This window comes from Pistacia vera, unplaced genomic scaffold (genome assembly GCF_008641045.1).
Source record: "Pistacia vera cultivar Batoury unplaced genomic scaffold, PisVer_v2 Contig678, whole genome shotgun sequence".
Lineage (NCBI taxonomy): Eukaryota > Viridiplantae > Streptophyta > Magnoliopsida > Sapindales > Anacardiaceae > Pistacia > Pistacia vera.
The window spans coordinates 107,513-123,161 of NW_022196532.1; the positions used below are offsets into that span (position 1 = coordinate 107,513).

Genomic DNA, 15,649 nt, shown 5'->3' on the forward strand with positions numbered 1-15,649 from the left:
CTAAGAAAAATGTTATTCTTACAAAGACATATACAAAGAGGGTTATAAAGTAACATCATTCGGAAGAAAAAAATAAAGAAAAAACAGAAAAAGAGAAAGAGAAAAATCATAATATGGATTATCTTTATATATCCTCTTTGTAAAACTCCCTTTGAATATGTCTTTGTAAAACTAGTTAATCTGTTAATAGTATTATTTGTAGGGCGCGTGCGATGGGTACTACCAGAAGCGCGTGTTTAAACTATCATTCCCCAAAGCAAAGTCTCGCTCTCACAGTGACCTCCATTTACCAAACAAAAAGTTCAGAAACATGTCAAATTGTCAACGACGATCAACAAATGAAACAACCAAAGCTTAGTTTGAGAACCAACTCCCCAAACCCACCTTCCATCTACTTATTATGTATACTTAAGATGTACAAAATCTTCTAGTGAAGGCTTTCAATATCATTGTTTATTAGTTAGTTGCTTTTTAAATTAATAACTTTTGAGTCAGTTGAGCTCTCACTTTCGATTATCTGACTCATGTTTTATGTGTTTGTTTGATTATTACTTCAATTGTTTGATTCCACTTGAAGCAATACTTATTCATGAGAGGTGGGATTGTGTCATTTTCTTCCGTTCTTGTTGTTCAAGATCGTCAGTTTGTTAAGCTACGTGCTGTTCCGGACTTTAATTTGTGTTGAATTCTTTTGTTTTTCAACTGGGGTTTGATATGTTCGCTCGGCAATTTTTGGGTTCTATGTGGTTTCAAAGGAGGAGGAAATTAGGGTTTTTGGTTCGGGTTCTTTTTGGATTATGGTTTGGTTTTGCAGTTTTACAGCCTGTTGGGGCTCTCAGACCGTTAAGGGAGCGGGCTCGCTCGTGGGGCGATGAGGTTGGTACTTATTAGTTTCTTTGTTTGGGTTAATCGTAGTTTTATTTGGTTTTTGTCGTTTGTGTTTGAGGAGAATGTAGGATAAAGATGGTTATTGTGGATGTGAAAATGCAGATTTTGCTGGTTTGTTTTGTTGTTCATCATGTCAAATTCAATGGTTTGTTTTGAGTTTGAGTTTTTAATTTGCTGCCATGGTGAAATGATGTTGTATTTTTCGTTTTTGACTTCATTTTGATGGGTTTGACTGGATATGTCATAGTGGGTTGTATCTGTTCTGCATTTGTGTGAGTTTCTAGTTTTGGTGGCGTAGTGAAAATAGGATATAATTTCATTTTCTGCTTTTATTTTTATGGGGTTTCACTGGTTATGTGATAGTGGGTTGTCTCGTTATGCATTGTGGGAAATGTGGAGTCTAGTAGTACAACAGCATTATAATGCATTGATTCTTTGGACAAGAATGGTGAGAGGCCGGTGAAATTATGGTTAACTTTCATTTTTCTAGCATCAGTTCTATCATTCAGTATCACCTGATTGCTTGATAAAGTCCCTGGTTGAGTTGTGCAGCAAATAATTGTTGATAAATTTTGTTGTTGGTAATGTTTTTTGTTTCATATTACTTGAGCCACCAGTTATGTTTAGATTTTTCTATCTTTATGATAGCTGGAGGAAAGTATTATTTTTTTGTAAGGCTGAATTTACCTTTTCTTTACTGAGAAATCTGATTTATAATAAACTCATTTTGTCACTTATTGTTGATTTTTTTTTTCAGTGGCTATTTGTTAGAAAAGATGATAATGAATTGGGTCCATTTTCTCCATGGAACATAACAGGAACTTACCGAGGTTTGTAAGTTATATACTATTTTATCCAGTCTAGTTAGTTATTATCTAAATTGTTAGCCTTCTATAAAATTGCTAAAATTCTTGATTTTTTCATTGGTGTATGGCTAATCTAGCTAAATCTTTNTTCGTTTCATATTACTTGAGCCACCAGTTATGTTTAGATTTTTCTATCTTTATGATAGCTGGAGGAAAGTATTATTTTTTTGTAAGGCTGAATTTACCTTTTCATTACTGAGAAATCTGATTCAAAATAAACTCATTTTGTCACTTATTGTTGATTTTTTTTTTCAGTGGCTGTTTGTTAGAAAAGATGATAATGAATTGGGTCCATTTTCTCCATGGAACATAACAGGAACTTACCGAGGTTTGTAAGTTATATACTATTTTATCCAGTCTAGTTAGTTATTATCTAAATTGTTTGCCTTCTATAAAATTGCTAAAATTCTTGATTTTTTCATTGGTGTATGGCTAATCTAGCTATATCTTTCTTTTGTAGATTTCTTATAATCTCCCAATAATATTATAACCCTCAATTCTGGTACTTGCATGGTTACTCTCAATGGATGCGATGATGATTTCCTTGCAACCATTACCAAAGTTCCTTGGCTAGCAATGTTGTATGGTTTGGACGTAGCCTCTAGTTTAGAATTCGTTGGACAATAAACCAATCTTTAAAGTTTGCTACACTACTCTTTAATGTTTATTGTCTCGGATTACTGTTCCTTACTAGTCTTGAAATGTTGTTGAATACACTGTTTTTTGAACTGGTCAATACTTTTAGGCCTTGCATCTACCTGTGCATCAGAAGTTGCTTTTTGTCAGTTTCAATTCAGTAGAAGAAATTGAAATTTAATTTGTGAATTTTTTTTTTTTTTTTTTTTTTTTTGTTTTTTTGTTTTTGGAAATCCTGGCATTTGGAAATCTGGGCTTAATATTACTGATGACTTATACGGTCAGTTGAAAACATAATATATTTGATCTTCTAGTTTACTGCTATTTTGATCTGACTACTTATATATTTGCACGTATGGGTTGCAGGAGCTTGGAAATTTCTAGATTCCACAAATAGCTCTTCCAAGTTTCCAGATTTCAGTAAATCAAATGGAAATTCCATCATTGAGTTAGTTAGCACCCCAACAAAAATAACTGGTGTACATTACGTTCAGGTGAGGGAATAGAACCTTTGTTTATAATAACTCATCATCCATAGTTATTGTGTGGTTTCTAATTTATAATAGCTCTTCCGCATTTCTTAGTCATTCCATACTTTGACAATAATTTTTGGTTTCATGTTTGTACAAAACATTGTTAAAATGGGCCTTGAGACTGCAATTTTCATCATTCAGAAGTGCCTTTATTTCCTTGATATGGATGGGATTGCTTTATTTTATGTGTAATAATTAGCCATCTTGGGCTTTCACAAACCTTTAGTTTGCTACAGTGATTGGATAAATATTGCTTCATCTTTTATAATTGAGAAAAAGTGGTCACATTATGTGATGGAGGCATGTTCTGATTTTCTGAAGTTGTGTTCCTTGAAGCTCTTGCACCAATTATATTATTATTTTTCGTTTATGTCGTTTATTACAGGGTGTAATTATATTCCATGATGTGTTTGATAACGAGCATAATGTTGGTGGTGCTCAAATCAGAGTAGAAGGTGTATATATATGGCCTTTTAGACAACTTCGAATGGTAGCTAACAGGTAAGTCTTGTGGATTTTGTAGGTTATTAGCTTTTAATTTATCAGGACATTGTCCTTTAAAAGTTCTTCCTAGAGCATCTATCAAATATTCAATGCAGGGTTTCCACTTTTCACTTGTCTTCCCGTTAATTTGGTTAGGTTAGGTGGTTTGCTAGTTGCATTTCAAACTCTAATGTTCTACTATACACTATTGCAGTGGAAAAGAGGGAGATTTGAACCAAGAAGAAGATTATATTTTGTCAAATCCATATCATTTGGTAACATTTCTTATTTAGTCATCAGTGATACTTGGAATTCTCATATTCATGCTATAGTATATGGATTTAGGACAACTTACCTTGCAAAGGTGGTTGTGAATTGACCTTATGAGTTTAATTAATTTGACTTGATGTTAACTAATTATCATAAACTAGTACTACATAATTGACATACCCTGATTTTATTATTACAGGGTTGGACTTGAGTCATATGTTCTTGACAGTTGGGTTTTTGTGGGATGAGTATCTGAATCTGTTTTATGCTTTTGTATATGTTTTTTGTCTTTTTGTTTTAAATTTTATGGGCATAGGGGTTTGTTCTGAATAACCTACAGAATTAAGCTCATCTCCTATTTGACAATGACTTGCCTTTTGAGATGTATTGAACTGATCACAATATCAGTGTTTTTTGTGAATATCTTTATTGATGTTGCTTCTGATTCTTTGAACAGCTTGGAGTTTTCTCATCTCAGGTGTTCCAAGAATCTCCGCGAGAGAAAATATGGAGAAGGAAAAATTGTAATACTGTCTACATTCACTTTGACTTTTATGTTTTATATACTACGACCTTGTAGTTAAATCTTATATTTTTTGGGTGCAGCACCAATTTATGAGATGGAGAAACATTGTAATATAGAAATTGCTGCACAAATTTCACGGATCTCATCCTCACAACATGGTATTTGAGTTTCCGTGGCATATGAATACATTTTTTACTTTTCTTTTGAGAAATAAAGTTGTGTATTGCGCTCTGTTGAATGCTTAAGTTATTGTTATTGCTGACATTCTTACAGAGAGTGATCGTGATCGTTATCACATAGAAGGACTAATGGAGAGTCCTGCAGTGGATGATGATGGGGATTGCTTCTCACCTTTACTTATAAATGCCACTTCTGTCAACATTGAGGTCTACTATAACAAAGCAGTGAACTATACTTTAATGGTCACTTTTGTATCCTTTTCTATATCATTGCTCTTGCAGCTCATCACCGTGTCGTTATCTAGTTTTGGATGAATTCCTTGACAATTTTCGCTCAGGTTTCTTTCCTTCAGGTTCTTTTGTTGATTCGGCAGATGGAACATAGCAATACTCAATCTGTAAGAAAATTGCTCTGTACAATTTTTAGTAACAATAATTTAGGGACCTGCATGATGTCATTTATAATAAGAATACTTTTTTTTCAGTATCTTGCTGTTTCATCATTTAACATAAGTAATATGGCTCTGATCTGCCTTTATCAGGGTGCTGCCAAAGTTTCAATTTTAATGATAGGGCAACAGGCTATCATGGATGCATATCTTTGCCTATTACATCTGACTGCAGGAATACTAGTTGGTAAGTACAGAAAATAAGCAGTGCAACTTGGTTGCTTTTGCTCAAAAACATATTGCAATATCAGTTGAGACCAAATCAGAGAGGAGCTTAATGTATTAGTATAGATGAAATGCACACTGATGCTTTCTCCTCTCAAATACAGATTAGCATAAATAATACATGTGTTGCACTTTTATTTGTATATGCTTACTACCTTTTTCTTCTTTGGTGTACACAATGCACAAGTTGTGACTTCTGTTATATCTGCAAATATTTCCTGTATCTGATACTGCACAACCACCTTTTATCTGATTTGTTCAAATGATCATGGAAAATTTTTCTTTGATCAATCTTTGCTAATAATTGGTTCCTTTCCATTAATTAAGTGGAGCTTTTTTTTTGGCTTACAGAATCCTTGTTTAATGCTTTTGCGACGGCTGCGTTTTTCAAGTTTGTAGTCTTCTCAATTTTTGAGATGAGATATCTTCTTGCTATATGGAAGGCAAGTCGACCCATGAATAATGGCGAAGGTTGGGAGACCATGAGGCGTGAACTATCAGTTCTATATAGTCGTTTCTGTAAGTGCTGTTATATTATTTAAAGTTTGATTTAGTAAATCAAATGCTACATGTAGGTCTCTACCTTCTACTTCAGCTACTCATTGATTTGTGGATAAAGTTTCATTTATAAAGGTGGAACTGATGACACCTTCACAAACTTGGTGTGATTGTGTGTTAAATCAAGACGCTTCACAGACATGTTATTTAGAAATGTTGAAAGCATTCATCTTCGCCCTCGGTCATAAGCATCCAAAAACAAAATTCTGTTTCATGATCATATTTAATTGTCTATATATACATTTAATTGATCTGGCAATAAGATTGTTTGCAACTTATGTTGAAAGGACACTCAGGTTTCAATTATAGAGTACCAGGGTTACTTGACATTTAATTTCAAGCTTAAATGCTGGACTATTCAGGAGAAATATTTTTTTTTTTAACTGTTCTTTTATTTATATGGCATTCTAGCTCTTTTATACCGGTTTTAGTTATACACTATTCAAGATCATAAGGGATATAAGTTTTTCACTAGCCTCCTGCTTATTTTTCTTTTTTCTTTTTTTTAACTACTCTTTGCCATTCCTAAACGTTTTGCAACATGTTGATTGGAACTCACTTGTTTAAAATTGTCATACAAATTTGATCCCACTATTTGTTGCTATATGCAGATGGGATCCTTTTGGGAGGCATTCTGGTTATGTACGAATTTCACAATTTTCTGCGACCTATTCTTCTCCTTATGTACTCATTTTGGATACCTCAAATAATTACCAATGTTGTACGTGATTCAAGAAAATTTTTGCATCCTCACTACATTTTAGGCATAAGTGTTACACGGCTGACAATCCCATTATATATATTTGGATGCCCTCACAACTTCATGCGCATTAAGCCTGATCAGAATTGGTGTATCTGCTTGATTGTATTTATTGGACTGCAAGCTTCAATTCTTCTACTTCAGCACTACCTTGGATCACGATGGTTCATTCCTCGTCAGGTTGGATGTAACTCTGGCTATTTTCCTCATGCAAAATCTTTTTTTTGTATTTTTTAGTTAATTAACTGATTTGAGATGCACAAATATATGTATCAAGTTTCTGTTTTCATAAGGCAGTATAACTACCATTCATTCCAGGTAGAACATAAAAATAATTAATTTTTGTGCTCAATGGGTCCTTTATTTTCCATCATTTTGGGGATTAGAACTCAGCTTTCCCTGCATTTTTTTGAAAAAAAAAAAAAAAAAAAAAAGCGAATGTGTGGCAATTTGTATGTGTTGAATAACACCTGTTTTCAGTTGAGTTGTGCTTTTTTGCAATTAAGGTTCTAAACAAAAAACTTAATTTCGTTGCTGTGACATATGTTTGACAACTACCTAAAGCTTGGTTTCATGATTTGCAGATCCTACCTGAGAAATATAGCTATTATAGGCGATTTGATCATGATACTGATCATTTTACAGACTGTGTCATTTGCATGACTGCCATTGATCTTACACAGCGTTCTACTGATTGCATGGTATATTATCAGTATTATTATTTTATAAATAGTTGCTTTTATAGATCTTTTTTCTTGGGGTAGTAAACATAAAGTTACAAATTATCTAACAGGTGACGCCATGTGAACATTTTTTCCACTCGGTTTGTTTACAAAGATGGATGGATATAAAGATGGAATGCCCAACTTGCCGGCGTCCTCTGCCACCAGCCTAGAGAGATTATTTCACTGTCTATATTTACATAGGATCAATTGTCCTGCACAATCTGTTAACTTTGGTAAATGACTGGACTCAAATCCATCAAGTCTTTTAACTATTTTTACCTATTAGGTATTAAATTCTAAGGGATTTTTCAATTTCTGAGAAGTGAGTCGTTTTTCTTACTTTCTTTTTACCAGAATTTGTCACTCTTGTGTAAATTTAGATATCAATCTAGTTGCTATTGTTGATTCCCATGCTGATTTTTAGTCACATTTCTACGTTTTGTTTTCAGGTTGGCTAAAAGCCCCATATTTTGCTGAAACACATGTTTAGAAGATGGGTGGAGTACTCCAAACCAATTTGAAAAAGTCACAGCAGTTAGCATATCTTGTATTATATGTAGCATAGGGATTTATTTCCAATGAAATTTACTTTTGACTTGATTCATTTTTTCTCTGTATTTTAAAATTTTTAGAAGAAACAAAATGTTAAAAAAAAGTTGATGTAGAGAACCTTATTAAAAATAATAAAACCCATGTGTTTTAGTCAAATATTCATGATTAATCAACTCTTAAACAGGATTAACTGACCACGTCAATGACGCAAGCCACATACTTACAAGCTGGGCAACTCTTTTGGAGGGATTTCTCAAATAAAAATCAGAAATGAGATGGGTACAAAACATTATCCCTTTGATATTCACCTAATTTTATTTATTACCACGTGTATTAGACAAAATTTAGTTTATTGATTTTCAAACATAAACATTATATGTATGTTACTTGTATAATAAAGAAGAACTGCCTTCTCTGTATACTAATATGGCATATATATATATCTTGTCGAAAAGATTTTCGAGACCCAACAAAACACAAAAGCTAGGATCTTTCAGAGAATGGTTTCTTATTCAAAGAGTGCAAAATGGTATAGAATTACTTGGATAAAACTGGCGTAACAAAGTGGTTTTTTTTTTTTTTTTTAAGGGGGAAATGGTGTGTAGGAGTTTTGGTTGGCCATTAGAGGACTTTTAAAGCTTGTTCTTGAGAATATTACTCTGCATTAATGATACCGAAATTTGATGAGTTCAATAATAGTCTTCCACCTAATAAGAGACATGGAAACAACAGAAGCTTGAAATTAACGTACAGGGAAGCAAATGAAAACTAATGAATTTCTGTAAGATTACATTACACACATGAAACACCCGTGTACAAACTTTAAAGAAATGAACATGATATATATTTACATGATAATAGGCTAAGCCAAGAAAGTTTGGATCTTATTTTTGGTTTTACAGAGTTATCAACAATCTTACATTTTCTTATTTACGTATGGGTAGGAGCCATTGAAGGTGAAAACATGGGTGCAGCTGTTGGCATTGCTGTTGGAACCAAAGCAACTGAACCACCAAAGGGTCCAGAACTACTAACACCACCACCATTGCAGTGTTGCTCAAAGCACTCAACAGGATGCTCAAGCACAGGCTGACATACTTTATTACTTCGCTGGAGCGGTCTCTCCGGCAAACAGTTCCTGCGATCATCAAACACTATACGTTTTGACGTCAAGTTGCTGCAAATCCCCTGCTCTTCACAGAAGAAATTATAAGAGAATGAAAAATTTGCCAAGTTTGGCAAAACACAAACTCCCTCTGGCACAATACCAGTCATCGTGTTATGTGCAAAATTTAGTTGCTCCAATTGAGCTAACCCCGCAATGCTATAAGGTATAGGACCAACTAAATTGTTGAAGCTCACATCCAGCACTTTCAATTTGTAGAGATAACCAACTTCTGGTGGCAAACACCCTGACAAACTAGTGTTGGTCACTAGCAGCTCCTCTAAAGTATCAGCCAGTTTGGCAATACTTGGTGGCAAGCACCCACCAAATTTGTTGTTGGCAATTACCACAACAGATGCTGAATTATTTGCGCCAAAATTTGGTGGAATCATACTGGTAAGGCGATTGTTATTAACAAATATTGCATCAAGTTTCTTATTAAAAAGTTCTGGAGGTAATGGCCCTTCGAACTCATTGAAACGGATGTCAAGATAGTTTAGAGCTGGAAGAGAGAGCACAACACGAGGGAAAGGGCCAACAAATCTGTTATTACTAAGGTCAAGCTCATAAAGGAATGAAAGATTTGATAAAGTTTCTGGGATAATGCCGCAGAAGCGATTGCTATTGAGATGGAAGAGTGCAAGGTCAGAGAGGAGGCCTAATTCATCAGGAAGGAACCCAGCAATATCAGCTCCATTAAGATCAATGCCAGCAACAACTCGGATTTTGTGGTTATAAGGAGGAGCTGCACAATATATACCAGTATAGTTACATACTGAAGGACCAACCCAGTTGGAGGTGAAATTTGAAGGATCAGAGTAAATGACTCTTTTCCATGCTTGGAGAGCAATATAAGCTTGGTGAAGCTTCTCGTTCCGAAAAGGGGAGGACTTGTGAGAGGAACGGTGATGGTGGTGAGTGGAAGAGTAGCTGTGCTTTGCTGCAAGATTGTTTGATATAGAAGAAAGGTATACAAATAAGATGATTAATAAGGCATGGGAAGTGATAGCAGAAAACAAAGGTGAAGCCATTGGTTTGTGGATTGTGGGTTTATGCTAAAGAGCATAGCTTTGGTTGTTTAAGTAAGAGGTCTTTCCCTCCAAGTGAAAATCAAAAGTCTTGTTTCTAATCATGTTGTTCATGCTCAATCAACACATTGATTTCTTTTCTAAACATGATAAGATCCTAAGAATATGTTACAACGACCCGTTATAGCGACAGTTAACCAATACAAGTCACTTAAACAGGTTTGGACTGAATAAGCAAAAAACCAATTCACACTGACCAACGTTATGTCTTCTTGTGTTTTTCATTTTTCCATTTGGCTAGAACCAGTGCAAGAAAAGAAAACTGGTGATGAAAGTAATGGGATAAAAAAAGGAAATTAGTTGCAGACCATAAGCTTTGACAAAATTGGTGAAGGGAAGACAATGCGCATGATAGAGACTGGCCTCCTTCCATCTGTAGTTTTCACAGTAGTTTAAAGTGGAGCAAGAGAAAGACAGCTTCAACTCCCCTGAGATAAAACAAGAGGATTATTTTCTTAAAACTCAAGGGATAAACATTAACATTATATGCTTCAAGGGTCTAGAAGTACGAATCTTTACACATTTTCAAATATACCTTAAATCGTTGCATGACAGAAATCATGACCCATGTGCCTCATTTATTTGTTCCTAAGAAAATCTATTACCTAACCCTACTCTAATCTTTCTTCTAAATCCACTTAGAATTGGTTACATGTTTTGACCATCTGGCTATAACCCTTGCGCATATCTGGAAATTCATGTGCATCTTGAAACTAGTTATTATTCGTTTACGAATCATCCGCTACTTTTAGTAGTCTCAACTCAGTTCCATATTGTAATGATCTACTCACTCTCAGTGCGAGTTCAGACGACCCAAATGATTTGGTGTATGCTCTTGGTTAAGAATATCAAAAGACTTCCTTCGCTGCTTCTATTATGGATTTTGTAAAATAAATTGTTACTTATAGTGTTTTAAAACCCGACTCGACCCAGTCGGTTCAATCGGGACTTGGGGCCTTCATCAGGCCGGGTTACCAATTTTTCTATTCACTAGAATTTGGGATGACGATTAACGAACAATTGAAGGCCAAGATGTTGAGGCTTTTTAAGAGGAAGGGTTGATGAGTGCAATGGTGACGACGGAAGTGATTTCCAATGAGTGAATCAATTAGAAATAAAAAATAAAAAAAAACCAACGACGGCGGCAACAACCAGGGATGTTAAAAAAAAATGTAAAAACTGAACCGAACTGAATTTTCAACTATCTAAAAAAACCAGTTTGGTTTTGGTTCAAAGAAAATAAAAAACTAAATTTTGGATTCGGTTACCGATTTTGGAGGATATAGAAACCGATTAACCGAAACCGGTTTTATAACCAGTTTATTATAAAAATATTAAATTAAAACCAGTTCAAAACCGGTTAACTAGTTTTTACTAATTGGTTAACTGGTTGTTTGGTTAACTAAAAAACCGGTTTTCCCCTTAACTTGTTCAGTTTCAATTTAGGAAAATTCCTAAACCAAAAAATTGGTTTGATTCATGAAATCGATTAATCGATTCAATTAACCCCTAGCAAAAGCCAACGATGGCGAAGTGAACGGAGGTAGGGTGAGATGGGTTTTGGTCAAGAGGCTAAAGGAAGTATTTTCGTAATAATGGAAAGGGTTGTCGATGCCGACAATGATAAGTTTGGCCTTGTTGTGGACGCCAACAATGGTGAGATTTGATCAAAATCGAATAAATTTCAACCAATTCTTGTATAGATTTTCTAGGGAATTAGCTCAGGAGATTATTTAAATTACATTTGGTGTGTCACCACTGCCAACTAGTCAACCATCGATTTATATTTAGAGTGTATTTGCTAAAATTTCAAACCTGTAAAATCTAATTTTCAAAACAGCATATTTGCTGAATTTTAAACTATTTAACACTTGATTTGACCGACTAGCAAACCAATTCAACCAATCTACCCGGGACGCAGCAACTCTGTGAGGCTTCAACCGGGTTGGTTATTTAAATATTAATTATTTAAACCCGACATAGAAGTGTGCTAAGTAAGCAAACAAAACATCGCGTGAACTCAAATCATGCCTAGTTAAAATTAATCAGCACCGCTTCCATGTGGCAACTGGCAATATAGCAGAAAATAAACCAAGAAGCTGCAACAAGAACAAGATGCACGATAAAATGTTCACAGCTTCAAGATGAACATTATCTCGTCTTCATGGCGACTATCAATTATTAAAAATTGAAATCGGAAGCCTCTATTTGCTCCTCACCTGCCGCCGACTATTAAAAATAAAACAGAATAAATAGTTAAAACATATAATCATTGCAGAATACTAGAAAATAAAGCATTCCCTAATTGCAAAAGAAATTTGTTTGATTATTCTCAACAAAAGAACTGAAAACTACGGTCTAGAGCTCAAGCACAAAAACACTTCAAATTCAAATAGTTCTTTGATGACTATAACATTCTCTTTATGTCAAATCCCTAATAATGGGAAACATAAAAAAACACTATTTGCTCATCCAAAATTATTCAAACTTGAGAAGAGCACCATCCCCAACCTGCGTAAATATATTAACCACCACCGCCTGATCCGTATTTCTTGCCAAAAACAATGACCTGCAGCTTGTCATAACCAGCAAGCACACCAGCACCAGCAACAGCACGCAGGATGTTTGCACCAGCACCCTTGAAGAGTGATTTAGCACCTTCATTCTTCAAAATCTGACTAAACGCATCCAGAGAGCTCTTGTACTTGACAGCTTCTCCGGAGGTCATCATCATTCTTCTTCGCACTGTATCAATGGGGTATGAAGCCAAACCAGCTCCAATTGTGATTCCCCATCCCAGTAAAAAGCTAGCGAAGAAACTATCCTGTAATCACCAATATTTACTAAATGTAAGCATACAGCTTTGCTAACAAACACAACATATCCATCAAGGATCAGTTAAAACATTTTTGAAGTTCACCACCAGCTCTTATGAAAAAAAAAACCAATCTCTAAGCCAAATTCTAAACTAACAATATGGTCTGAAATGCACCTATAAGCAAACATCAATCAACATCATATGGAAGTAATAATATCTGAGGAGTGATGATAGAGGGATACATAGGATAATGCAATAAGCAAACAAAATGAGCGATTCAAAATCTCTACATACCTGCAACCCTCCGACTAGTACCACAGGTTTCAAAGAGTCATACATTCCAAAGTAGAGTCCACGGTACACTATAATCCCAACACAAGAGATGTTGAATCCACGATAGAGCCCTGCAACGCCATCAGACTTGATTGTCTTCTTGTAGACGTCGATCAAACCATTAAACTGCCTCTCACCACCCTTCTTAGCCGCCTTAGCATCATTAGCCAGACGAGTTCTAGCATAGTCAAGAGAGTAAACAAAGAGAAGTGATGAAGCACCAGCAGCTCCACCAGATGCCAAGTTCCCAGCAAACCATTTCCAGTAGCCATCTCTGTCTTTCTTGAAGTTAAACAGTCTCTTGAAGTAATCCTTGAATGCAAAGTTCAGGGCCTGGGTAGGGAAGTATCTGATAACATTAGCTGTGTTTCCTCTCCATAGAGCAATGACACCTTCATCCTTCATAGTTCTGGCAAAGCAATCAGAAATTCCCTTGTATGGTTCAGACAGTCTACCAGCCTTAATCATTTCATCCTGATTCTGGATCAAAAGCTTAACACGCTCAATTGGAGCAGCTGCGGTCTTGGAAACAGCAGCAGAAACTCCTCCCATAAGAAAATCCACCAGAAAACCATAGGCTCCTTTCTCTGATGGAGCTTGTACATGTATGGGAGAAAGAGGTGCAAGTGCCAAGCCATTGCCCTGTCTTGTTGGCAGCAAAGAATTCTGCAAACCTCCATTAACATAACCAGTCACATTATAATTACGGGTGTGCAAACTGGGGGACAGCTTGGAAACGAAGTAGGACTGTCCCTGAATTTTCTGAAATACTGATGGATGGTGTGATCCATCTGCCATGTTAGAAGCTCAAGACGGTGACCTGCAAAGGGAGATATGTTCAACAAATTTTAGATATCCAACAAAACACGTTATTAATTTTCCACTGTACACAACTGTCAATCAATCATACAAGACATATGTGGTCCTTCCATTTTAGGTAACAAGGATGATCTATTAAATAACACATTCTGGTTTGGATTAAATACAACCATCAATTCCTTATCTATAAAAAAGCTGCACTTAAAATCAGGAGTAACATCTCAGCTTCAATTCCTCCACCAGATCAAAGGTATTGAAGTTTGAAATGAATAATCTTTCATTTTGAAAATGATTACGTGAGACAACATGAGGTAGCAACACCCATTTTGACTCAAAATCAATGGCAGGATCAGCAACATCAACCACGTGAACCCAGCAAAGTCAAACATGAACAAGACAATAATATTTCTTATAAATTGCACCTCATATTGCGAAATTAATCAATGAAATATGCCGTATTTGTTATCATTTCCCTCACCCAATTACTTTCAAAAGGTTTGGACAAAAATGACAACATTTACCAGGAATTAATAAAATGGCTTTACTTAATGATTCATTAAATATTTATCAATACACCCATTTAGAGGAAAAAACTCACCCTCTATAACACTTAAAACTTGAACTTCCTCACTTCTCTTCAAACCAATTAACACACTCATCTCTTATCTTGTTCTCATTTGTACACATCACATTGATTAGTTCATTGTTTAAACAAACTAAGAAGGAAAGGATCTACAAATTACCAAGTTCATCTAAAGTGGTACAGAGAAGACTTCATGGTTTCAAGTATTTTGATCATCTCTCTTGTTAACTAAACTCGTCTGATCAGTAAAACTCACATTATGATCGTAGTTTGCAAAATCACCTAAGAGTAATTAATATTCAGAATTTGGTTGTGGAGTTCACATACTGGAAATTTGCAATTTCTCGAGTAGCTGAAAGAAATCTTAGTGCTCGAGAGTTTTCTACGCTGCTCAAGTATTTGTAGTTTCCCAAAATTTCACGATTCTAACAATTTTTTGTCATTATTTTGACACTGGTAATTAATTATTTGGATCAGGAAAATCAATTGTTAGGATACTTAAATAAGAACTTTCACAGGTTTAAAAAACAGAAACAGTGACAGAAATGTCATTGACTATAATAAAAGCGTACAACCATGATCTTTAGCTGACCATTTCCAGATCGTTTCATTTCTTAAGTTTCATGTAATTTCTCGTCAACCAAACAGAGAGTAATTAAACTATTAACATATAAGAGTGAGCACAGATCTAAACAACCAAGCACAAAAAATAAAGATCCAATAGAGCAAAGATGTTAACTTCAACGACTATAAGATGACAAGTTGAAACGACAAAAAGATTACACAGAGAGAACATAAAACGACATTAGATCTATAAAAAATAAAATGATTTAAGAGTAAAATGAACCTGAGTAGGTCGCCCAGAGTGAAAACTCCTGAAAATGAGGAAAACGAAATGGAAGAGAAGAGATATTTAAAGACAACATTTAGGGTTTATCAAATGACGCATTTCTCCCTGCTCAGGTTTTAAATTACTGTTGTCACATGGACTGAAACTTACTATAGATAGAACATGAATTTTTTTTGTATGATCGTGGACAGTATAGAATATACGCAGTCCTTAAATAATTAAATATAATGAGCTGAGATCGTATCGCATTTGATAGATAATCAGTGAGCACGCATATTTATATTTTAGAATGACAAGTTTTTAATAAGAAAATTGCTAAATTGTGGGGGATAATAATTTTGTC

General features: G+C 35.0%; 3 protein-coding genes across 4 annotated transcripts; 1 reads left to right on the forward strand and 2 right to left on the reverse strand.

Annotated features, from left to right (window-relative positions):
• The first annotated feature begins 296 nt into the window (after positions 1-296).
• LOC116113306 (transmembrane E3 ubiquitin-protein ligase FLY1-like) lies at positions 297-7,925 on the forward strand. 2 transcript variants are annotated; one of them, XM_031399454.1, is made up of 15 exons: positions 297-876; positions 1,646-1,718; positions 2,757-2,884; positions 3,309-3,424; positions 3,621-3,681; positions 4,134-4,200; positions 4,283-4,360; positions 4,476-4,633; positions 4,720-4,779; positions 4,924-5,017; positions 5,407-5,574; positions 6,225-6,553; positions 6,958-7,074; positions 7,167-7,331; positions 7,548-7,925. In XM_031399454.1, the coding sequence occupies exons 1-14, from the start codon at positions 715-717 to the stop codon at positions 7,266-7,268; spliced, it is 1,713 nt and encodes a 570-aa protein (XP_031255314.1). In that variant the 5' UTR covers positions 297-714; the 3' UTR covers positions 7,269-7,331; positions 7,548-7,925. The 2 variants fall into 2 exon arrangements, with proteins under 2 accessions (XP_031255314.1, XP_031255315.1); XM_031399455.1 differs by lacking the exons at positions 297-876; positions 1,646-1,718 and adding an exon at positions 2,014-2,082 and having other exon boundaries at positions 7,548-7,921.
• Positions 7,926-8,404: 479 nt separating this feature from the next.
• LOC116113307 (leucine-rich repeat extensin-like protein 4) lies at positions 8,405-9,862 on the reverse strand. The gene has a single exon (XM_031399456.1). It carries the CDS (start codon positions 9,844-9,846, stop codon positions 8,581-8,583), a length of 1,266 nt encoding a protein of 421 aa, XP_031255316.1. The 5' UTR covers positions 9,847-9,862; the 3' UTR covers positions 8,405-8,580.
• A 2,343-nt stretch (positions 9,863-12,205) lies between these two features.
• On the reverse strand, positions 12,206-15,452 carry LOC116113292 (ADP,ATP carrier protein 3, mitochondrial). The gene is made up of 3 exons (XM_031399436.1): positions 15,304-15,452; positions 13,016-13,874; positions 12,206-12,727 (listed from the first exon to the last, which is right to left on the reverse strand). Exons 2-3 carry the CDS (start codon positions 13,850-13,852, stop codon positions 12,428-12,430), a joined length of 1,137 nt encoding a protein of 378 aa, XP_031255296.1. The 5' UTR covers positions 13,853-13,874; positions 15,304-15,452; the 3' UTR covers positions 12,206-12,427.
• Positions 15,453-15,649: the final 197 nt, after the last annotated feature.